General features: G+C 36.8%; 1 protein-coding gene across 4 annotated transcripts in view; it reads left to right on the top strand.

The window, feature by feature from the left end:
- Positions 1-25,907, top strand: part of LOC149569670 (putative serine/threonine-protein kinase SIS8) — a 311,948-nt gene that overhangs the window by 23,229 nt on the left and 262,812 nt on the right. For all 4 annotated transcript variants that reach the window (XR_016362787.1, XM_089822389.1, XM_089822391.1 and 1 more), the window contains exon 3: positions 4,075-4,278. Coding sequence is in view for 3 of the 4 variants with exons in the window: in XM_089822389.1 (XP_089678515.1) it covers positions 4,075-4,278 (204 nt within the window). In the remaining variant the exon portion in view is untranslated. The remainder of the gene's footprint in view (positions 1-4,074; positions 4,279-25,907) is intronic.

Raw genomic sequence — 25,907 nt, 5'->3', positions numbered from 1 at the left:
AGAACTTTTTATACTAACATAAATATATTATAATCTAAATATTTAAAATATCAAACTTTAATATATTTAATAAAATACAAATCAATTTTTTTTTTAATAATTTAAAACATAATTAAGGTAGATAAATTTATATTTAAATACTAAATATTATAATTTAGGTCATATATTAAATTCTAAAATATATTACAAAACAAATTAGAAGATTTAATAGGAAGATGCTAAATTTTTATTTTAAAACAAATTTAAAAGAAAACAAAACTTAAAAATTAAAACTGAATATTTAAATTAAATCTAAATGTTTGAACTTTGAATTTAATTTAGATATTTAGAGTAAAAAAGGAAGCCGACGATCATTTAATCTATCGAGCAAGATTATAAACTTAAGAAATATTTCCGTGGATGGAGTTTGAGCTTATCGCTGCTTGACATGAAAGGGCATTTATCGCTGCTTGACGTGAAAGGGCCCTGCGAAAATGATTTTTTAATATATTTTATTTAAATAATCAGTACCTTGTCGAATTTAGCGACGAATTTTTGCGATTTTTTAGCAGAGTTTTGAAGTTCGCTGAATTTCGAACTTCATGGTTGAAATCCGGTGAACCCTGTGACTTAGACCGCAAGTGATGACCAACTGCCAAGCCATCCATTGCATTGCTAAAAATAGCAACTGCCCATAATAGACTTACTAAAAATAGTAAGTAAACAACTGAGACCCCCAAAAGACCCTATCAGCTCACGAGGGTTGCTATGATGAGGTAACTCAATCAATTGCACAAACTGGCCAAAAACGGGGACATTGCACTATTGTACAAAACTCAATGAAACAGATGAGTTGCATTTCACCTTTAATTGATTGTTTGCATGACATGCAGGTTTGTAATGTCCCTTTCCAAATTTGGTCTAATATCACAATTGCAACAAGTTAGGGTTATGTTAACATCTTTATGAAGTAAAACATCTCGTTAAAATAATACAGTCCTGGATTTAGATCCCGCAATCATAACCAAGGGAACATATACATATATATGCTTCCAACTGTTAGTGTTAGATAATGACACATAATATTCATACTATATTTATAACTCTATTCAAAACACATTAGGGTTTGGAGGAAGGATTGCCTGAAGCCATCCCACACCAAGCCTAAGGGCATACACTCACCATCAGGGCAAGCAACATGGACATCCACTTGGGGTGGCTTTATTAGTGGTGTGCTTGCATCTGCTTTCTCTATCCATGCCTCATGCTCTAAGGTAAAAAATCTACAATGGTAGAGTTGGAACAGAGATTGTAATATGGTTTCTCGATTGTACAATGTGAGCACAGGAGCGGATCTTTGCCCCCTTGGTCCTAGTGGCCGGCAACATTGACATCCACATGGGGCTGTCTTCTTAGACGAAAATCTCATATGTTACCACTTCTATACATCTTCCTTACCTCTATGATGGGGGTTAACAAACAAATTCATATATATATATATATATATATATATATATATATATATATATATATATATAGGGATACGAGATAGATATCGATAATTAAAACTTAGGCAATATGTATACTGCAAGAGCAATTATTAGGATTGTTAGAAGCTGTTATAATAGTTGCTATATGATCAGAAGTCTGCTGCCTCTTTAAGTTTGATTGTTTGTTTATTTGATGTACTTGCTTCAGATTCTCAGAATGACTGTTTATTCATTCTATGCCTTTCTGCCTGAACGATTTGATGTCTGAATGGCTTGATGCCAACGTGGTTCCCCCCAGCTTGGAATTATCATTTATACATCTTAAGTAGCTTCTTAACCTGTTGTAGGATTGTTTCTCTCAGGCAGTTCCTCAAGAGTAGCGTCGCTTCCACGCATCCTATGTTTATTTTAATTATTGTTTTCATTGTATCTTAACTTTTCCAGATCATTCCTTAAGTCATATTATTTTTAATTACTATTTATGATCGCTGTCTCATTATTCTTTTATTATCGCTTCTTACCTTTATCATTCTCTATTCCATAATCGTTTCCCTTGAGTATAGTTTGTTGTCATAAACAATGGAATCACTGCCCTTCACTTGATCACTGTCATCAAGCACATTTGAAACGTCATTTCTTACCTATTCATCACAGTCTTTTATTAATGATAAACGATTCATGTGGGTTGATGCCCATTTGGTGATTGCTGGGGTTTAATTGCTGATGATTGTTGGTTAAGTCTTTGATTTATTTATTCACTGACGGGGGTCATAGCTGAATCTTATTATAAAATCCTGTCCAGTACTGGCATTTTTAGTAAAGCTGTTGGTTGAAATCATTAGAAATTAACACTTGAAGCTCATCTCTTTCACATAGTAAAATGTCTAAAGATAAATATAAAAAAACCTTAAATAGCCGAATTTGTATTAAAAATACTGTTTCCAAAATTTACAGAGAAACTAAAAACATGGGTTATAACAAGAGTTCACTAGAAATAGCAAATCTTAGAGTAGGCTCTATTCTTTGAAAATGGTGGTGGCTAAAATAAGACTCTTGGGTAGGTGGCTTTGGATGATCTTGATAAGGCTTTTTCCCATCATTGATCATGACGGATGCTTTTGACCTATGATTTGATTCTTGTATCCGGAAATTCTCTTTTATTATCTTCTCTACACAAAAACCAAGAATTTGTAGGATTTGACCAAAAGTCTCTGATGAAAATTCTTATAAAATACTGCTATAACCGAATTTTCTAGCGAATAATAGGAGAATTTCAATTTGGAGAAAATTAGTTGCCATTAGTAACAAAATCTCATTTGAAATCCTTCTGCAAAACTGTTCTTATGACTGTATTGTTTCATTCGGGCATTCTACTTTACTGAATCTAAAGTTTTTCTACCTTGAAGGGACTAGCAAAGGATAGAAGAAAGAGACTCTACAAGAAAAATTCTACTCTATTGATCTACTTTTTTTGAAAAATGACACTGCATCTGTATAAAACTTTCAAATCTGTGTAAAAAGGAATAAATCCAGTGCTGAATTTGGTGTTGAGTTATTTGTAAAAACATCTGATTTTAGTATTCTTCTGTAATGATTTTGCCATGATTATTGAATTGAATTTTAACAATGCTTTAGCGCCGGGTTCCTCTGCATCCTCAGTCTTGTCAGCTTATCATCTTGTTTGCTGGGCTTCCCTCTGCTCAGGGCACCAATGTCAGCTTAGTCCCTCCTCAGGTTCCTCCAGATTCGTTAAGCCCCACAGGGCCTCTTTTCGGCAGTGACCGGCAGGGCCTCTTTTCGGCAGTGTCTGACCTTGTCTAGAACCTTCCAGCAGTGATCATCTTCCAGGGTGTCTCAGGGCCCCTTCTAGTTCTTTGCCTTACCCTTCTATTAGAACCCTGGTTTTTGGCCTCTTAGAGGTGGTGGGGTTTCCCTGTTTAACCTACTCTGCTCTGGTTTTCTTTGGTTTGTGTGTTTGGGTTGGTTAGTTTGTTTCTTACTGCTTCTGCTTTGTTTGTTTGGGTACTGTTTGGTGTCCTTCTGTGGGTTGGTCCCCTTGTTTTGTTCCTGGCAGTCACTTTGACCCCTTTTCTGGTCAGTTGTTGAACATTAATAAATTTATCTTATTTTATGTTGATGAAATAAGTTGCTACAGTCATAGAGCTTCTGATAAAGCAGGTTCCTTTTCACACTAATGAAAGATGCCTTTTTGTGAGTGCTGTTTAGAAAGCTTTCATAGGGGAACCTCTTTGTTATTAATAGCTTTTCACTATAATAAGGTTTGGTAACCTCGATTTCATTTATTGGCATGCCTCTGCCGGTATGTAACAACAGCTTGAAGCTTTAGTTTGAAATTCTTTTGTAGGTGCACCCTTTTGGCTTACACCTGCACCAATATGTTATAAAACAGATTTTGAACTTTCACTTTTTGTTTTCCTCTGTATAAGTGTCTACTTTGCACTCCCATGCACACTTCTGAATGTAATGTAGATTTTAATTGCCTCACACACGCTGTGCTTACATGAAGGCAGAGTATCTAAAATAAAATAAAATCTTGTATTGATATTTATTATTAATTTTTTCAAGTTTGTTATTTGTTTTGCAGATTAAAACTTTGAAGGAACAGTTTGATACCATTCCATCTCCTGAAGAATTGTCTGCATTGGGTCCAGAGGGTGTGAGGGCTGATGCTATACTTGTGGACTCAGAAAAGGACATTAAACTTGCAAAGTTGAAGGAGCTTACCATAGCACTGGTGAAGGGTCTCAGTTCAAATCCAGCATTGATAATAAGGAAGATTGCTGAAGTGGTGAGTCATTCAGAATATCTCCAAGCTTTCTACTTTACGGTGACTGTATTGTTCCCTTAGTAAAGTATTTGAAATCCTGGAGAAGGTTTTTTCCATATCTTCAATTATGCCATTGTGTAGTAGCCCTTTCAATAGCTTAATTTAGCTTGTTTCTATGGCAACTGAGCAATTCGCACAATCTAGATAATATTTAACTCTGCTATGGTTTCCATTTTTGTCCTAGATTTTGCTCTCAAACTAGGATTTCTATGCAAACAGACATTTCATTTCCTAAGGAACAAGCATTGCACCTATCTTTCCTGTTATAGATAGCCTCTTATTTAATTCCTGAGAAAAAGGTATATATATTGATAGAAGAATGGTGATACAAAATGCTGCCAACTGAAGTTGCAACAATCCGTTAATGATCAGAAGAGAGCCTGCCTTTTAGGGAAAGAAGAAAAGCACAAGAAAGACACCTAAGTACCGTTGGCCTACCTTTGAAACTCTGCCAATTTTTTAAATTTTCTTGAGCTTTTGCCTTGAATTTGCATCAAAATGTTTTATTGAGCCTGGTTGCCAATATCTATGTGCATGGTGGAAGATTGCAAACACTCTCCATAGGGCCCAATTCAAAGTTAACAAACTGGTGCATAGTTGTGAAAATCATTGTATTTCTTGATAGGAAGGAACATAATGAAGTTTGTAAATGTCAATAGCTATTATAATAAAAGTGTCAAACCTGGTTGTCCAATAACTGTTGGAGTCTGATGGGTGCAGAATAGGTTTCCAATGCTATGCTGTTGCAACTCCTTATCTGCAGAATGTAGATTATAATGCACCACGGTCTCACTGGTATGCCATGATTGGAAATCTGCAAGCAAAAAGTGGAAGTATGGATAAGGAATCTGTGTTATTTGACATATTGTCTCATAACATCATCTCAGAGTTGACGTAGTTACATTTTATGGGCATTTAAAAAAATAAATTCTCAGACATTGAAATCATAGAAGCATTAATCGTTTTGGGAATAAATTGGCAAACCAAACGGTAGGGTTTGTTGAAAATATCGGGGAAAAATTGGATTTAAAAAGACCTAAAAAATTGAAGAAAAATAGTCAAAAATTAGTTTAAAAAATAAATAAAGGGCATTTCCATAGCACAGATATATTGAGAGAAAATATAATAGAGAGTTCAAGCCATCAATTGTAGGAGACTTTTGTTGTTTATTTTCATATTGCCGATTACACTGCGCAACTGTGGTTCTAGAATTTTATATTTCTTATGCTACTGTGGTATGTGTTGTGCAATGTAATTGATTTATAATAGTTATAGTCATTATTCTTGCAAAGAAGGTGCTTATAGCATTTAATAATGTTTCGTTGACTAGATTTTATCTTTCTATTTGAGTATTTGCTTGTCTAGTTCACATTGTTGTGATTCTATATGCAAGTATTTCCACTTTCAATATATTGTTTTCCATTGTGGAATGATTTTTTCATTGCTCTCATTATATAAACATCATGTATTGTCACATCTCTTCTTTGTGAATTTGAGGATCCTACAATGCCCATACTAGGCCTGAAAATGCCTCCACACCAACACCAACACCAACACCAACACTTTAATTTACACTTCTGGTAATCTTAATCAGAGTCGTAGTAGAATAGTGCTTGTGCATATAAAAAAAGTATAATTTTTAAATTTTTCTAACAAGTTTGGGGATCATTTTCTCCTTTACGATTATTGTCTGTTGTTTGTTACTGGCAGTGAGATTCTTAAGAGGTGAGTTTAGGCATCTTGTGTTTCCAAAAGAAAAATATATGGCAATTTCAATTGCATATAATTGTTGGTTGCAAGCCCATGAGCCTAAGCTGAAGATGCACGGCTACGGTTGCAGCTGAATTCAAAACCCAGAATGAAGAGTCTTTTTGCTGTTGCAAATGAAGGCCTGCCATCCGTCACATATGAAGGTTGCTATCTGTCGCTTCAAGGCTTCTGTCCATCATGGCTTTAGATGCAAATGCAGACTCTTGCACAAGCCAATAAATAAGCTTTTCATGACTTGTTTTCGTGGGTTTTGGCATTGTTTTTAGGGTTTGTATTTTTTGTGGTTTATTTGCAATTGAAACCTGAAAAATTTGTTGGAAATTGTTGACCTAGTCAACACAATTTTTTGAAAAAATAGGGGAATAGATCAGTCTGCCGCTCATTCACGATTAATAGAGTATAGTCATGAATATTTGTAGATTTTTGCTCCTATGATTGAAATGCCCTAAAGAATATATTATTCTAGAAAAGTGATCATTACACAAGAGTGGTATGGCAGTGGGTAGCAACCTTATCAGATTTGAGCGGTAGTGGACATGAAGACAAGTGTTAGGGTCTTCAATAATGATCAAGAAGAAAATACAGATTAGCACATTGGGCAATTGGAAGTGGTTTTTGATTGGGTATGAAGGGATGGAAGATATATTTGAGCGTATAATTTTGCATATTTGGCAAATATGCTTGTGAGAGTAGCATTTTATATCCATGTTCATCATCAAGTACAAATAGTTTTGTTGGAAAGAATTTAAGAACTTTCACATAATTGCAGCCGGCTTAAAGTTTATCTTCATCAACATATTGGGTGAGTTGTGAAATTGCTGCCGAGTTCCAATGGGGTTGTTAGAAGCACAGTTCAGAATAGTGCTGATAAGTGGCAGATATACCAACTACTAGCGAGATTCTTAGTACAGAGAGTCTTCTTACCAAGAAACTGGCAATATATCACTGAGATATCGCCCACTTACTGTGATAACTTACTCTTTTCTCGCAGTCGGCGACTGTCAAAATGGGATACCCCATTTCATTTTTTTTCACTAGAGTGCTTGGCAGAGAGGAGAAGGGTTGTGGAGGAGATGAATAATGTTTGACAACCTTGTAGATTGATTGCAAGTGTATTTGAAATGGATTCAAACCTCTTTTTAATCAACTCCAGATTCACAACTTTTCTAAATTCTTTTTCTTTTGAGTTAAAAATTGTTTTGTCTTGCCTTAGTTGCATGTAACTTTATTGAATCTCTAGAATACCCTTCGCAATGTTCTCTAACACATTTTAGAGTGTAATAACTAGGATCTAACACCATGTTTTTGCAATTTTTCCAAAAAAAAGATCATAGTTTTCTTAATAATTTCATCACCTAACACATTTTTGATTTTTTCTTTCAAGTTTCAGCTTGTGTTAAAACTTATTTAAAGTTTTAACCTAATTTAGTTTGTTCCAAATTTTTGTTAATCAAATTTCTAAATTTGTGGCTTCAATTTGTGTTCTATATGTGTAGGTTGATTATACATTAAATGGAAAATATAGATTTGTCTACAACTAGCTTAGTTGCTTCATCTGCTAGTGGCCCCATAGGTGCATGTCCATCTAGATTGTTGGGCATGTGCCCTAAAGGGGCTAGAGACAAGGCATGGAAATATGGCTTAGAAGGAATCAACTATAATAGTGTGATATGCATAAAATGTGAAAAACAAATTCGTGGAGGCTATCTCGGTTGAAGTACCACCTTGCTGGTATAAGAAAGCGTGACACAAGAATTTGTGATGTGACCACTGAAGAAATAAAAAGAGACATGCTTGCCTTGCTCAGTGCCCAAGAAGAGAAAAAGTTGAGAAGGGAATGTAATGTTCCTGACCTTTGAGTCGGCGACTAGACTGACCTCAAGCCAACAGGACCATACAGTATGCACATACAATATGATTGTATGGTAATGCTGAATTGTGGCCCGCACGATATTAAAGGATGGAGGAAGTCGTATAGGGTGGTTATGTGTTAAGTGATATTGTTGTAGTATGGTGCCAGAGAGGGTTGACTAGTTGATGGCCGTACGATGGGTAATTGAAGGCCGTACAGTGGATTTTGTGTAGAGTAGTCATACAATAGAGAAGCTATGGAGATCGTCGGTGGGGGAAGCTATGGAGGTTGTACGGTGGGGAAGCTATGGAAAGCCGTATGGTAGGGAAGCTGCAGAGGCTGTACGATAGATACTAAGCTTTTGCCAAATGGAGGGCCGTATGGGTGATGGATGGAGCTTGGAGTAAGCGGAAATGCAGCTGATTGGGTGTACGGATGATACACCAATAAGCAGAGAAAACACCAATATTTACCAGAGATTGAACACAAGAGAGCAAATCAAATAAACAAGTTATGTTTCCAATTCGCAATATGATGGTGCTCTGATTTGCCAAATCCGAGCAAAGTGTTATAGGAAACGGAATAGGGTGAGGGTTGAATCCCATTGAAACTGGAAACAAGCCAAATAGGGAAGATCCTTCACTTCCAAAATGGGGAACAACAGAGAATCCCAATAGGAATTCGCAATACAAAGAAATATAATCAAATCGCATACCTAACGACTACCTACAAGCCATGCTTAAATACTTGTCGGGGAAAAGCTTTTCGAGGGTGTACAAAGATAGCTGATGGCTACACAAAACTATGGAAACAAAACAAAAATGGGTCCAAGATATATTAAATCAGTCGACCCATTAACAATAGTTTGATTAATAATTTATTATATAATGGAAACATTACAGGGAAAGGGCTAAATTGGCCATGAGGTCAGCCATTTCCAAATCACAAGGTATGTCTCCATAAGAATCATTTATTATTTTCTAATCACCATTATTAGTTGGACTTTGGATTGTGCTAAACCAATGATCATAATTGATCCGAGGGATAAAAATCAGTGAAAATAAAAATGTCCCCAATGCTCCAAGAATCAACATCACTACAAAGTGTTCGCAATTCTAACTCGAACACAACTTGAATGAGAAAAATTGGAGTCTAGGTGACAAAGTTATGGCCGGTCAAAGTTTGGTTAAACCAACAACAAAGGCCGTAAAAATGTGAAAAATTAATCATCTCAAAAGTAGTTAACAATGGATCTCAAATTAAAGAGCATGTCAAAATCTTTCCAACGACGTTCGTATCATCAAAAACAGAGTTAGTGTGTGGAAGTTATGACAATTTGAATTTTAGGTAAAAAAGGTAATTTTGATGACATCAACATGATGTCATCATGCTGATGTGGCTCATTGGAAATAAGGCAGCAAATTTATTTGGGGGAGTTTCAAACTCATAAACTCTTTGTTCAAACCGTCCACCTTTGCCGCTACAACACACATGCTATTTACTAATTTATGGAGGGAGTTTGTCTTTAAAACAATAAAACCGCCAAATAGAGAATGGAGGTCAACAGGAATGGAACTCGTGATCACTGTCCTCCCAAAATATTTTATAACTGCTGTGCTATTCATAGCACTTGAGATACAATCGGATTATATTGTATTTAAACTATGTCAATTCTCGCGTATCCTTAGGTAAATAAGGATATGGGTAAAACTAAACACTAAAATGAAATAAGGCAAAACTTATAAAATAGAAAAGGGGTTATTACGAAGATCAAATTAGTTAAAGGGATTATTTTTGCAATTAGTGTTTATAACCCATTTTTGGCTAATTTCATGTATAAAAGGGGATAGTAGGTTTTGGAAATTCATCTAGGTGATGAGAAGGAGATTATGATTTTGGAGACTTGGTGATTATTCCTGCACATTGGAGAATAATGCTGCAATTGTGCTTGAAGTGAAGATCTTGAAAACTTGTAATTGATTTGTTTGGAGCTAATCGGATCGGTCCCTCTATTGGAGCAGGACCCGGAGACATAGTCCGATCCATGGACAAACGCCGTTATCAATTGTGTTTTGTCTTCTATCTCTCTTCTCTCTTTCTTTTAGTCATTTCCTTATTATGCTTTGTTCATTTAAGCATTTAATTTATGTTAATTCGCTAAATAATGCTTTGAAATAATCGTCCTAAATCCTAATCAGATCACATTGGTATTAGAGCTCTTGTGTGACTAGTATTGCAAATTTGAATGCTAACAAGATCCAGGATCGAGAAAGGTGAAGGAAAGCTCAAGGAATACAATCTTGAGATTGGAAAACGAAGGACTAAACCATCATCACAAATGGCAGACGAAGGTGGTGGACAAATTTTTCAAGATAAGAGTATCCAGAAAACTCTTCAGAATTTGCAGACAATGTTAGAAGTTTTGGTACAGGAAAGAGAAGAGAAGATGTGAAGACGTGCAACTCGGAAGGGAAAAGGGAAAAAGAAAGGAGGCGATCGTGATCCTCCAAACACACCTCCCTCTTCTCCGTCTTCTCCCTCTTCTCCTTCTACCCATTCTGAGTCTTCTAATATTTTTAAGGGCCTCGAATCAAGTTGGATGTAAAGTTTGACTTGCCAAAGTATTGTGGGGAGTTAAATGTCGAGAAATTAGATGACTAGATTCAGCAAGTAGAAGTCTGCTGTAGAGTTCAAAACCTTGTAGATGATGTTGATAGAATTTAGTTAGCCACTCTTTGGTTAAGGTGGTGTGGCTCTAACCTGGTGGGAGAGTAGGACTCGGGATGAAACTTCACAACATGGTAAGTTAAACTTGTCTTGGTTAGAATTTGTTAGTGCTTTAAAGAGGCAATTCTACCCCCTAGGCCATATGTAGCAGTTAATGATGAATTGGCAACATTTTAGGCAAGGGAAAGGTCAAACTGTCCAAGAGTACACCCATGAATTTCGTAAAAAGGCTATTTTGTTAAATGTTCCATTGTACACCCAAGATACTTTACTCAAATACATAGGTGTTCTTCATTCTTACCTTAGACATTGTATTTTGGTTTTAAATCCATGTAATTTGGATGAAGTATGTGTACAGGCTACACATTTAGAGTCAAGGGGTAAGGGTACTTTCATTGATAAGGTTGATAAGAAGCTATCTAAGTTTGAAGGTAAATCCAAAGACAAAGGAAAGGGGAAAAAACAGCTACATTCAAGAAAGAGGGTGAAAAAACCACATGCTCACATTGCAAGAAAGAAGGGCACGATGATTCTAAGTGTTGGAAGCCGCATCCAAAAAAAAGACCAAAGTGATATGGTGGAAACAAAGGCAAACAAAAGACTATTGCTGTAATTCAACAAGACCTTGGATTTGACTCTGGAGATGAGACAAAGATTGTTGCTACCAGAATCCAAGGAAAAGGAAAAGGTATATCTCTTTCTCCAGCTACAAGTTCTTCAAATATAAGTACAAGTACAAGTACAAGTAAAGAATCTTCTCCTAAGAATGGTAAGCAAAGGAATGAATTATTTCATATTCAGGTTGTTATCAAACATACTAAGGTTGATACTTTGTTTGATACAGGTTCTTAAGTTAATTTGATATCTGAAGAGGTTGTTAAAAAGCTTAACTTGACTACAACACCTCATCCAAAACCATATCCTCTTGGATGGGTTTGCAATGATGCACAATTACAAGTAACTAAGGAATGTAAATTGAGATTTGCTATCACTGCAAACTTTGTAGATGAGGTAGAAGCTGATGTAGTCCCTTTAGATATTTGTGGTCTTGTGCTTGGGAGTCCATACCTATATGATCAGCAAGCTATCTTTTATAGGGGGAGAACAAATATCATCTTTTCAAAGATAAGGTTGAATACATTGTACGATCACATAAGATAAAGACTAATCTTGCATTAGTTAATGCTGGTTAGACGAAAAGGTTAGTCAATTCCAGTAAGAACTTTGTATTAATGCATGTAAAAGCCAAAGAAGATGAAATGTTTGAGGCATTCAAGGGGTGTGATCCTAATCATAAATCTGAAATGGTCAAGATTATTTACGCTTATGATGATTTGTTTTAGGAATCGAAAGGGTTACCTCCTAAGAGAGAGATTCAACATGAAATTCAGTTACAACAGGATGTGCCACTTCCTAATATCGGCATGTATCTTTTATCAGTTTTGCAGAATGAAGAAATTAAAAAGTAGGTTCAGGAGCTGGTGGAGAAAGGAGTTATTCGTCCAAGTACTTCTCCTTGTGGTTCTCCTATTGTGTTGGTTCTAAAGAAAGACGGGACTTGGAGAATGTGCATCGATTACAAGGCTCTGAACAAGACAACGGTAAAGAACAAGTATCCTCTTCCTAGAACAGATGATTTACTTGATCAGTTGAAACATGCAATTTATTTCACTAAGTTAGACTTGCATAGAGGATATCATCAAATTCAAATTGTAAATAATGATAGTTGGAAAATTGCTTTCAAGACAAAATAGGGGCTATTTGAGTGGTTGGTCATGCCTTTTGGGCTTTGTAATGCACTGACTACATTTATGAGAGTCATGAATGGTGTCTTTCGTCCCTTTATTGATAATTTTGTCATAGTCTATTTAGATGATATCCTTGTATTTAGTAAGTCTTGGGATGATCATGTAACTCATGTAAAAAGAGTCTTGGATGTATTGAGAAAAGAAAATCTTTATGGAAAGATGTCTAAATGCGAATTTGCTAAGACATCATTAGTGTACTTAGGCTATGTCATAGGAGATGGTCAATTGAAAGTAGACCCTGTGAAGGTCGAATGTATTGTAAAGTGGCCTAAGCTAAGTACAGTTACAGAAGTCATGACCTTCTTAGGTGCAGTTCAATACTAGATGAAGTTCATTGTAAACTTCTCTTACATTGCATCGCCATTGCATGCATTAACCAGTACGAAGAGAACTTTTCAGTGGGGAGGTCTACAACAGAAAGCTTTTGATACTTTGAAGGAAAAGTTGAGCATTGGACTAGTTTTGGCTCTACGTGATTTACATCAACCATTTGAAATTGAGACAGATGCGAGTGGGTTTGCCATGGGAGCTGTATTTATGCAAGGAGGTAAACCAATCTGCTACCACTCTGAAACTTTTTCAGGAGCAGTAAGTAACTATCCCACTTATGATAAGGAACTTTATGCTTTAGTTCAGAGTGTTAAAAAATGGAAGCACTACTTAATGGGGAAAGAAACTGTAATTCACACTGATCACCAATCACTTCAATATTTGCACTCAAAATCTAAGTTGCAACAAAGTAGGCACTTTAGGTGGATGGGTTTTCTACAATAGTTTCATTTGGTTATTAAGTATAAGAAGGGTGCCCATAACAAAGTAGCATATATGCTCTCTAGGCCTCCTATTAAGAATGCTTTGATAATCCTTTAGAATAGTTCTATGGTTCATAAAAATTTTCAGGAACAATATGCTAATGATGAGAACTTTAAGGATATCTATGCAGCTTTAATTCAGGGTAAACATGTAGAAGAGAAAGATTACTATGTGCAAGATAATTTGTTGTACCACTTGGGAAAATTATGCATTCCTAAAGATGAACAAGCACATGTAATCTGTGAAGCACATACCTCTTTGATTGCAAGTCATTTCAGGGTAAGTAAAGCACTGGCTTGATTTTAGAAGTATTGTTACTGGCCTCGTATGCAAGAAACTTTCACGAAGTATATAAAAGGATGTGTAATGCGTGCAACTAGCAAACCGAGTAATAGGAAATTGGGTTTGTACACACCATTACTTGTACCATCCTATCCATGGGAAAGTATGTCTATGGACTTTGTGGGGGGTTTACTTATGTTTAGGAAGGGACATGATTATTTGTATGTAGTAGTTAATCGGTTCAGAAAAATGTGTATTTTAATGCCTTGTAAAAAGTAGGTCACTGCTGAGCTGACAGCTCATTTGTACTTTCAATTTGTATGGGTTCATTTTGGGTTACCTACTTCTATTGTATTGATCGAGATTCTCAATTCTTGGGGGAATTTTTGTCATCTTTGTGGGAACTCATGGATACCAAGCTGAAGAAGAGTACAACCTTCCATCCACAAACTGACAGACAGACAGATGTAGGCAATAAGACATTTGTTCATTTGCTTAGAGGTTACTGTAGTAAGCATCCTAAGTTGTGGGGTGAAAGTCTTCTTTATGTGCAGCATGCTTATAACCATGCAACACACTCTTCTACAAAGAGGTCTCCTTTTGAGCTGTGCTTCGGTTACTTGCCTAAGACACCAATGGATTTTGCTTTTGGGAAGGACGATGTTGTAGATGAACACCATGATGCAGAAAAGGCTTTAAAGTTCATCCAGAAAGTCCAAGCAATCCATCAGATAGTAGAAGCACAATTGGAATAGAGGGAGGCAAAATATAAGGCTCACCATGATAAGCATCGCATCGATCACCATTTCCAAGTTGGTGATAGAGTTGGTTACATATCAGCAAGGAAAGAATGCAAGGTGAAGGAAGCTCAAGCCTATCTGGTATGGTCCTTTTGAGATCTTAGAAAAGATCGGTACTAATGCCTTCTGCCTTAATCTTCCTCCATACATGCAAGTTTACTTAGTTGTCAATGTTGAGAATCTAAAGTTGTATGAGTCTCCAATGATCTTGGATGAAGACAAAGACGTTTAGGTTCCATCCGTTGATGATTATTCAGCAGAGTACATGTCAGAATTGCCAGAACATGTTATCCTTGACAAGTATGTCAGAACTTCATGAAGAAAACTGGTTGAATATGTCCAAGTAGGATTGAAGGGGATGCATCCAAGCAAGGCAAGATGGATGGAGATTGGCAAAGTGAAGGAACTATACCCTCACCTACTTTTTGAGTAATCAAACTTTAGGAGGTCCGAAAGCTCTTCAGTGGGGAGGCTTGATCCGAGGGATAAAAATCAGTGAAAATTAAAATGTCCCCAATGCTCCAAGAATCAACATCATTGCAAAGTGTTCGTAATTCTAACTCCAACGCAACTTGAACGAGAAAAATTGGAGTCTAGGTGACAAAGTTATGGCTGGTCAAAGTTTGGTCAAACCAACAACAAAGGCCGTGAAAAGGTGAAAAATTTATAAGTAGGAGATAATTTCCACAGCAAGTCAAATTGTGATATTGCTATCAGGATTTAACCATGTGATTTTGAGTCAAACTCATTGGCCCATATTTCATGAGTAGTGATTCATCGTGAATCCATCTCTCATGAGAATAAACGGAACACTAAGTATATGGGTCAAAACTAACCACTAAAATGAAAAAGGCCAAACTTATAAAATAGAAAAGGGGTTATTACGAAGATCAAATTAGTTAAAGGGATTATTTTTGCAATTAGTGGTTATAACCCATTTTTTGGCTAATTTCATGTATAAAAGGGGGTAATAAGCTTTGGAAATTCATTCAGGTGATGAGAAGGAGATTATGATTTTGGAGACTTGGTGATTATTCCTGCACACTGGAGAATAATGCCCCAATTGTGCTTGAAGGGAAGATCTTGAACACTTGTAATTGATTTGTTTGGAGCTAATCAGATCGGTCCCTCTATTGGAGCAGGACCCAGAGACGTAGTCTGACCCACGGATGAACTCTGTTATCAATTGTGTATTGTCTTCTATCTCTCTTCTCTCTTTCTTTTAGTCATTGCCTTATTATGCTTTGTTCATTAAAGCATTGAGTTTATGTTAATTCGCTAAATAATGCTTTGAATTAACTATGAAGCAAATGTTTGTGAGTCCACCATGGCTAGAGTCAATTTATTCAAATAAGCTCGATGGACAAAGTGTTGCATGCATTGTCTTTGACAACCACTTTTTTGATCTAGCTACAAAAATTGTGGAGGTAACTTGAAAACTTTAGAAGTTGAATAATTAATTATTTTGTATTTAATAGTCAAGTATTTCATTATTAAATTATAAACCTATTCTTTGATTAATTATAAGTGTTTTCTACATTTCAATTGTAGGTGGCGAAGCCCTTGGTTAAAGTTCTCCGCTTGGATGATGAGGAACAAACCCCAATGGGATCCCTCTATGAGGCCATGGATAGGGCCAAAGAGGTAGTAAGAAATCAATACAGGGAGAACAACCTAAAATCTAAGCCCATATGGGAAATTATTGATAGGAGGTGGAGCTGATTCATTCATGCAGCAAGGTATTTCATCAACCCTCTTTTTCGCTTCTCTCCATCACATAGGGATCCAAGTGGAGAGGTCATGGAAGGCTTCAATGAATGCATGCAAAGGATGGCACCTGACATTGAGGTGAGAGACCTCATTGTGGTTGAGATGAAAGTGTATCAAAATGCAACGGGCAAGCTATTCTACTCAGATGTAGCAAAGCGAAGCAGAAACACTCAAATCCTAGGTACAATATTCAAAATTTGGAGTCTTTCACATGCACGATAAGTAGATAAATACAAAGCTAGAAAAACTTGTTCTCACCTTGCTTTTTAACTCTTTAATATATATCTTGTAGATGCTTGGTGACAAAACTGGGGTGGAACTGTCCCAAATCTGCAAAAACTTGCCTTTCGCATCTTATGTCAACCATGTAGCTCATCTAGTTGTGAGCGTAATTGGAGCTTATTCAAAACTATTCCCACAAAGAAGAGGAACAAGTAGGCACAAAAACGCCTAAATGACCTTGTTTTTGTACAATATAACCTTAAGTTGTGCATAAGAAAGCTCGAGCCATCACTATTTGAGCAACTCGATTTGAATGACATAGATCCTTATGGTGATTGGACAACATAGTAGTGACCTCCATTGCCCATAGAGGATGACATATATGATTTGGAGAGGCATGCTATGGAGGAGGGTTTTGTGCCGAGACTAAATGACATTCAGGAGGAGGGCAAGTAGAGTGAGGACACTAACAGTGAGGATAGTGACAATGAAGATTCACATGACAATGAGTCATTGCCAACGCCAACACTAACACTAGCACTAGCACCAACACCATCTACATCATAGAGGACCGCTAGGGCTAGAGCTGCTAGACCTCCTCCCTCTCCCATGGTTTTTACTAGAGCTACTGGGAAGAGGAAGAGCAAGATGTAGACTAGTTTCATATTGTACTTGACATTTGTACTTGCTTATCTTTTTACAAAGACAATTTGCTATTTGTAGTTTTCTTCAAAGTCTTTGACTACATTGGCATTTTACATGAGGATGTTATTTTGTTTACTCATTTATTGACTCATTAAATGCATCTACTTATTGACTTCTGCAAAAAATGTATTTTTAAATTTAATTATAATCAATTTTGAAATTCCTGATATTTTCCCGAGAAGTTACCAATTAATGTCCGATATTTGCTAAGAAAATTATTTTTTGCCTTGTTGATAAGTGGCAAATAATGAGATTTTGAACTATGGTTAGAACCTCATAAGAACCCAACTTATTGTCCATGACCACATGAGTTTTATTTGTTTCAGCTGTCAATATAAACATTGGCATTTTCAAAACAACCATAGTATGTTGGAAAATTTGGATGGTTCAAAACCTTCATTGAATCTCGACGAGGTTCTCGAAATCTCATCAAATACTAATAAGGCTTTCGAGAGCTCATCGGGTTCTAATGCCCATTCCTCAACTTGCTTCTAGAACTTCCTTTTTCTTGCACGAGAATAAAATGAGTAGCTAAAGGAATGACTATGGATCCCCCATTCCAGAGTTACCTTGCATGTCAAACTTAAGTAATGATTGTTTTGCAAATAAGATATGACATGTAGGTTCAGGGCTGAGGCAATATGGTAAAAAAAATTAGAGCACTTGATAATATAAATGTACACACAAATTACTTATAGGTATTAAACAACATTTAGTCAACTTTGTTGGAAATATTGTCATTAATGTGAAAGGGACTTGTTGTCATTAAGGTCAAACAAGTAAGGATAAGATTGTTGACAAGCTTTCATTGATGTCAAAATATATAAACGATGGGAATTTGTTGTCAAATGAGTATTGCTGATGTCAGTTTTGTACCACTACATAACATATAGGAATTGAGTACTTGATAAAGAATATCAAACACTCAACCCTATCTTGAAAAGTAAATACTCATGAAGAACATGAGAAAAAACTCCAAGGTTCCTTACACTTGTGGATACTAACTCAGTTACATTAATGTGATTTGCTGGTTAATCACATAGGCAGGCCTACATTATTCATTCGAAGATGACTTGGTGGTACTTCACTTTGCTTGACTTGTTCTTTTCTCCTTGATCACTTTCACTTTCAACTACTCCTACCACTAATTGCTTACTACTCTCTACTACTCCTATGAATGAAGAAATTACCAAATGGACGGGGATCAAATTCGATGAAAGCTTAGCAGCGGCTCTACCTCCATAGATGCAATGATTCAAGGGAAAAAGACTAGATTACCATGCAAGGCTTTCTAACCAGCCGCTAGGATGCTATTAGCCTAGTTTATAGTTCCCTAATAAACATCCACTAATATCACCATACAACTATCCATCTATTTGTACTCTTAGTTAACAACTTTCTTGAAATAAAATCCTTTTTTAACAACTTCAATGAAATTTAACTCTAAGTATTGGAAGTAGAAACCATGCAATAACACCAAGTGTTCTTAATCACCATCCAAGTCACAACAATGATAAAGAAGCAATTGGTATTATCTTAAGCAACAATTTTCTTCAACCCTTTAACTTCAAACTATTGGAAGTAGAAATCATGCAACAACATCAAGTGTTCATATCACCATGCAAGTCACAACAATGATAAGAGAAGCAATTTGGGTATTATCTTAAGCAACAATTTTCTTCAACTCTTTACAAATGAGAGCAGATGGCCTTATATAGGGGCCAAATTGCAACCAACGGTAGAGATTAAGAGGCAAAATCAACGATCCAGATCAAATCCTAGAAATCCTAATTAGGGTTGCCACCCCATCGGCCAATGAGAAGATGCCACCTCATTAATGGACCAATGAGAAAAAGGAAAAGTGGCAACTAATGAGAAGGCACCAAAATGGTAACCAATCAGGATCAGACACCTATCCTACCCAAGAAGAAAGGAGAATTTGCCACTTGGGCTTACATCAAATGATCCAACATAATTCCACCCTTTTCTTTCATCTTCTTAGCCAAGACAATGAACTTGGCTAGCCTGTCGTTGACTTCCTTCATGGGAGGGCAAGGTGTGTGCTTCATCTTGAGCTTAGCTGAATTCATCATGTTGCTCGTTGCTTGCAGTGTCTTCTCATGATCCTTCTCATATTCTTTCGCATATCCGATAAAGGCATTGAGGGAGGCAAGGATGCTCCAAATGCTTCTTCTTGATGGCAACCTTCTCCAACTCATCCAATCTCGATCCAAACTTTGTCTCATTGACGTTCTCCTCTTTGATATTCTCAAAATCAAGTGCAACCCCAACATCGCCCAACATGGTTGAGATGGGAGTGTCAATGCTTGGGCTGTGCTGTGCAATCTCATTCCATATCTCTTCAAGTATCCTCAATTTGATGGTCGAGGCAACATACCAAGACTCCACCATACTCATTCCTCCATCCACCAACTTGGTTCTTTTCAAATATATCTCCGGTAGCCCAATAAATGCTCGTAGCCTGGGAATGGCAAAAGTCCTTGATTGGAAGGAAATCCTTCCACTCCCCTTCAAATGTTCTGAATTTGTCTCTAATAGCCACCAATGATCTGAATGTCAAGAAAGGCAAGAAATTTCTCCCATCTTGGGTTATATCACTGATCCAATCCTTGATTTCACGCAATTGAGCCCATATCTCTTCTATGTTGCTCCCATTGTCTTGCGGAAGGGCTGCTTGATGCAAATGTTGGATAGGTTGGCAATCTCTCCAATACTTGTTTTCGGCCTCCAACTTTACAATGCTCTTGTTTGCTTTCTTCAACCTTTCTCTAATTGAAACCATGCTTTCTTGGATCTCCTCACATTCCATGTCATCCATGATTCTTCCCAAGTTATGCTCTACTACCTCGTACTCCTGGGCTACAATCTCATCCACTGCCTTGCTAACCTTTGTTATAGCAATCTGAACTTTTCGGTGACCGTCATCATCACTTTTGATTACCTTTTCCACCATTTTTGCAATTTTTTTTTGTTTCTCACTGTTTTCCTTTTCCACTAACCCTTGAATATCTTCAACTGTTCGGACAGTCACTACCTCGCCTCTTGGCATAAGCATTTTCCTTAACCATAGTGGTGCAGTGCATCTCCCCAAATCTGGATTCGGTTCAACTAGCAAAGCATCACCAACGGCCTCAAGCGCTTGGCTTATTTTCTCAACATCAATTGGCGTATCCTCTTCTTTACTAGTGACTATCATATCATCTCCATGTTGGTTCTTTGAGAGAGGAGAGTATTTGGTACTATCACTATAACCACTTGATTCCGAATCAGAGCTCACCTCTATCGAGACCCTTTTCCCACTTGTATTAACCTCTTGGCTCCTAGCCTCAATTATGCTCTCACCTGACAGTGTTGCATTTTGTCTCTTTGCTGGAGGCTTTTGATGTTCTTTACCTTTCTCAACCTCCAAATTCCTCTTCTTGCTCTTAACTGGTCTTCGTTGCCGGCTATTGCCCCCACCTTTTTGTCTGACTGACTCTATTAGATCTTCTTCCTCTGGTTTCATCTTCTCATAAGTAACGTGTACCTTCCAACTTTGTAATTATCTTCACTTCTTATTGTACCATTGCACGGTTTGTAGATCAACTATTCTTGTAACTGCCTCTAAGGAAGGATCCTGATGATCATCCCAATCCACTAGACCCTACTCTGTTCCATCAATTGTATCATAATCTTCTCTTAGCACATTTTCATCATCTTCCAGTTGGTCAGGAATATCAAAGCCTCTACATCTGATTGGCCTCATCATGCCAACTGACAATCTTGAGAAAGCTACCTTTCTCACATGAAAGTCATCCTGTGCATTGGCCCAAAAATCTTCTATAGCAGGGATACGTTTGAATGTGTTTTCGTGAGATGCTTTGATAAGACCATTAGAATCGAATCCTTGTCTTGCTCTATACCATCCTAGATGATATCGTTCTAACTCTTTCTCCATAGCTGCAAAGACGATAGGATTGGGGCAAGTATCATTGCCTATTCCAAATGAGAAGGTAATCCCTGTCTCATCCTTAAGTTTCATCATCTTGTCATAATGCTCAAGTTGCCTAGCCAACTCCATCAAAACTATCTTGTCGGGTGGGTACCTTGGAAGACTCTTGGGACAAACTGTACTTCCTACTACTCTAATATACGTCAATTGCGGAAATGGGATGATCCAACTCCCATACTTCTGCTTCCATTGAGAGCCTTCTAGCAGTTGTCCCTTGTAATATGCTTCCCGTCTTTATGGCAAAGGCATCATAAAACATCTTCTAATCTTTGGTGTTGTGCAAATGAAGCTGTGGATAGCACTCATGCACAAAACATTGCCCTAGCCCATTGCCAATCACTCCTAAGGTCTTAAGTCCAAGATTTTCATATAGTCTCTCAATCAGATAGAAAATATAGGATCCCATATAGAATTGCTTTTGATTTTGTATTGTACTAAGTTGCAACTCTAGATTTTCACTTATAATTCTATCCCAAGCAAACTTTCTCTTTCCATTTTCAATTTCATCAATAAAATAGTACACCCAGTTCTTGAATTGCATACCTCGAGCCATGCCCATGATCCGACTGAGAAGCACAATAAGGTCGCCATACTCTGATTTGAAATCTAACCTAGTGAGCTTTGATGACTTGTTAACTTCCTTCTTGCCTTCGTGTAACCAATTTTGCTTTAGATGAATGAAGTAGGCCTCATGGTTACCTTGAAAGAACTTGGTTGCTTGATCCATTGTTATCATTGACATGCCTCTATGCTGGGGAATATTGAATACTTCTTCGACCACTTGTTCGTTGACGTTAGCCAACACTCTCTTCCCTTCATGAAAAATGATGGACTTGGTCATAATATCAAATCAGGATACACATTCCATTACCAATTCCGAACAAGGCAAGGTAGGAGAGAAAGTCGCTGCATGTACAATTCCGCTCTTGTAAATCTTCTTTGCCATGGGGGATTGCCCTTCCTTCAATCTATCCTTCAACTATACTATGTTCATTGTGGCGATATTGCTGTCACTTATTCGCCTCACTTTCGAGAAGAAGGTGGTCTTAGGCATCATGTCTTCCTTGTCTTTTTTGGTATTCTTTTCCTTTGGGTTTTTTCTTGCACTAATATCCACCATCCTAAACACTTATTTTTGCCCCTTCGTTTTAAATGATATAGACTACACTTATCAATCTCCAACCTTCTTTTTATCAATGTAATCTAGCTTATTTTTACCTCTCCAAGTCCTATCTCTACACTTATCAGTCTCCAAACTTCTTTCTTGGGGATGAGACTACCACTTATTTTTGCCTCTTTGTTACCTTAGGATGGACTACACTTGTCAATCTCCAAACTTCAATCCTAGGGTGGTCTAGCTTATTTCTGCCTCTCCAAGTGTCCTATCATGAGATATACACTTATATCTCCCAACTTCAGCCTACCAATGGAAATGATGAACTGGTGGATGAAAAATGCAAGAAGATAAGAGAAACGAACCAAGTAAGAACAAGGAATAGATTCTGCCTCTAAAACCAATCTTCACCTCTAAAAATGAATGAGAATTTTACCTTAAATCTGCCTTTACCAATAACTAGGCCTTTTCATTACCTTAGGATCCGATCTTAGAAATTTCAGTCCTTGCAAATAATGATGCCCTAGCAAATGAATTGTTTGCAAAATCTGCTCATGCCACTGAATTTTGACCTTAAATTGCCATGTCAATTTACCAAATAAAATCGCCAAGCTGAAGAAGAAAATCGCAGCCCTTGGAGGAAAAATCGGACTTCAAAATTGTTGCCAATCTCGCAAAAATCAGGCGTCTTCACCACAAATTGACCTAGGGCAGAAATTGCCCAACTCACCAAAATTTAGATCTGGTCCTTGAAATCGACTGATGGCAGAAATCGCCCAACGAAGGAGGAAAAAATCTCTGCCAAAGAAGGAAAAAAATCAGGCCCTAAAAATCGCCGCTAAGGAAGAATTCGCCCAGCTAGGGCAGAAAATTGCTCCTCTAAATCAGCCCTTCTGCTGCAAATTTGGGCCTCCAAACAAATTCGCCTAGGGCAGAAAAGAAATCTGCTCCTCACACAAAAAAACACCCCTCAAATGAAGATAGTCACTGCCCACAAGGAGAAAAATTGCTGCCAAAAAATCAGAAAATCTGACCTCACAATTAACCATGCTCCCCCTCCAAACAAATTCGCTGCTCCACAGAATGGAAGAAGTTGGAATGAGAAATGAAGAGGAGGAGCCTCTTCTTATACCAAACTTTTGCCTCCTTGAATAGGGCCTACTTGCATTGGAGGGAAATAAAATTTAATAAGGTGTTTAAATTAGCCAAATCCGAAATTACCATAAGCCCTAAAATTGAATTTAAAAAAAAAGGTCATGTAGGCCTCTAATATAGCTTTAAACCTTCGCCATTGTGGACCCAATAATTTACCTTGAATTTCACACCTCTTAGGCCTTAAAATACATTGAATTTAACACCTAAAGGGGGCCAAATCAAATTTTCAAATTACAAACACTCAGCCCAAAAATATGATTTTAATTTCAGTTTCACTTCCTTTTAAAATTTAGAAACCCCCCTCCAGGCAATTTAATATCAACTTAATCAAATTTTGTACTTCAATCCAATTTCAATTTATTTGCTATACAATTTCAATTTGCAATAAAAATAAATCCTTATTTGGCAATTCAATTTCACCATCAAAAAATTTCTTTTCACCATCAAAGTTTTTTTAGATTTCCAAAACAACTGAGTCCACATTCATTTTGAAAATGCTCAAGCTTATACAATTATATCAAAATTTCAAAAATCCAAGTCCAAAATTTGCCAATTTGTCCTGCCAGATATTATTTTTAACCATTGAAAAAATGTTGTTGAAACTTGCTAAGCCTAAGGATGAAATTACATGTTCCGGAAAATCAGGTTTAGCGCTAGGTGAAAATAAATTGAATCCCTCCTTGAGACCAAGACATCCAAAGTGTAAAATTACCAATTCGAAACCTCTGGACAACTTAGAAAATTCACTAAGGCAATCGAAAAATTCCCAACACTCACAAAAATTGCCAAAGCTTGCTCGAAAATGGGGGTCCCCAAAATTTTTGGGGCGATGGTGTGAAAACCTCACAACAAGTATGAATGAGGAAATCGTAAAAGGCCATAGCCAAATCGATTACAAATTGATGGAGTTGGTATTGGCAAGGAATTATTGATGCTAACCGACATCATATAGGCATATATGCTAGATAAATTTAATATGTATTATAAACATTCTTCATTAGGACCTATGACAAATAATATATATTTGTTTTTATAATCCAAGTCTATAAGCAATACAAAGTGGTTGTAGACATAAGTTTGTTTTAATCCAAGGTTGCTATGAATATCATTCGAGGTTGATCAAGAGGTTTTTATGGATCATATTGTGGCGTGTGAAGATCTGCATTGAATTAAGATATTTTTAGGCCAAGTGGTTAATGTGCCACATTGTTTATGTACATTTTACATTTGATACCAACTTTAGAGGAATTTTTGTTGCATTTGGTTCGTTAGAATCGACTTAGGAAGATGTGTTACGATGCATTATTGTCTTCTTTAACTCCTGGAGCGGACTGCATTTTCTATAGTTGCTAATGGTGGCTAACTTTGTTTGAAATTCGAATTATGTGTATTTTGTTTGTGGTCCACCTTGTCAAGGGTTTTGACGAATATGTCAATATACATAGATGGGTGGATGTTTGATTTGAAGTGTAGATTGATTGTGAATAATGTTAAAGCATATGTGTTGTGATGTGCTTTCATGACCCCATCTTTTAGCGTGACAATTTTGAGATAACAAATGTTTGTGTTGTGTTTGCCATGAAGTCGGGTGCTTAACACATTGTACAAGGGCAATCTCATGTTTAGGAGATCTTATTCATATAAATTAATGTAAGAACCCTTACTAGAACTGAGCCAATATTAAACCACAAATTTCAAGTTCATAGCATAGGCATTCTATCAAACATTTTTTTGAGTATAGCATTCTGAAATCTTCACTTACCTTTGAAATTCATTTTACCAAACACTTTGCATCCTGTCTTCAGGCAACAAGAAAATCTCTGTTCTAAACTTGAAATTGAACATTTTTCTGTTACAGAACAGTAGATGAAACAATAGCAACAAGTGCTACAAGTCTACAAAATACCTCCTCACTCAGCAAACTTCCTTTTTCTGAATTCTTATGGTTTATATGTTTAGATTTTCTTTCATAACACATCACAGTATATAGTGCACAATTGTAGTATCCCATCCCTTATATTTGCAAAAGAATTCAGAATTTGTCTATGGCATTTTTACGAACAGTTGGTGTGCATTCCCAAAGATGAAAGTATTGATATTACTGTGATATTCTTGCTGGGTCTGTTATTAAAACTTATGGCGTAATTGATCAAACAATTGATGTATGGACATCCAAAGATAGTTTATACCAATGGTGGCTCAAGAAGGACAATATTATTCATTAATATGTATAACTCCTAATACAAGTGCTGAAAGCAACTACCAACTGGAATGCAAGATTAAATGAAATAATTCTTAACTCTCATAAATTGACGATCCTATTATGCCGAGAGGAAATACAATGGAGGAACCTGGAATGGATGTGCAGATCTCGAAATAAGCATGAGCTGCGGTTTGAAAGTGATTCACGCTACCTGTGATTTGACCAAGCTGCCGTCTGAGCTTCTTCCAGAATGACGCCGCCTTGCACGCTAATTCCGATGCCTGTTTTACCAATGGAGGATGTCGTCTGTGTGGAGGAACTAACAACCTTACTGCTGGAAGATGTAATGTCTGTACT

The sequence above is a fragment of the Cupressus sempervirens genome, chromosome 3, assembly GCF_028749045.1.
Source record: "Cupressus sempervirens isolate cs-2001-9-10 chromosome 3, ASM2874904v1, whole genome shotgun sequence".
NCBI lineage: Eukaryota > Viridiplantae > Streptophyta > Pinopsida > Cupressales > Cupressaceae > Cupressus > Cupressus sempervirens.
Note: the sequence above shows the minus strand (reverse complement) of the source record. Positions and strands in the feature narration are given on the sequence as shown.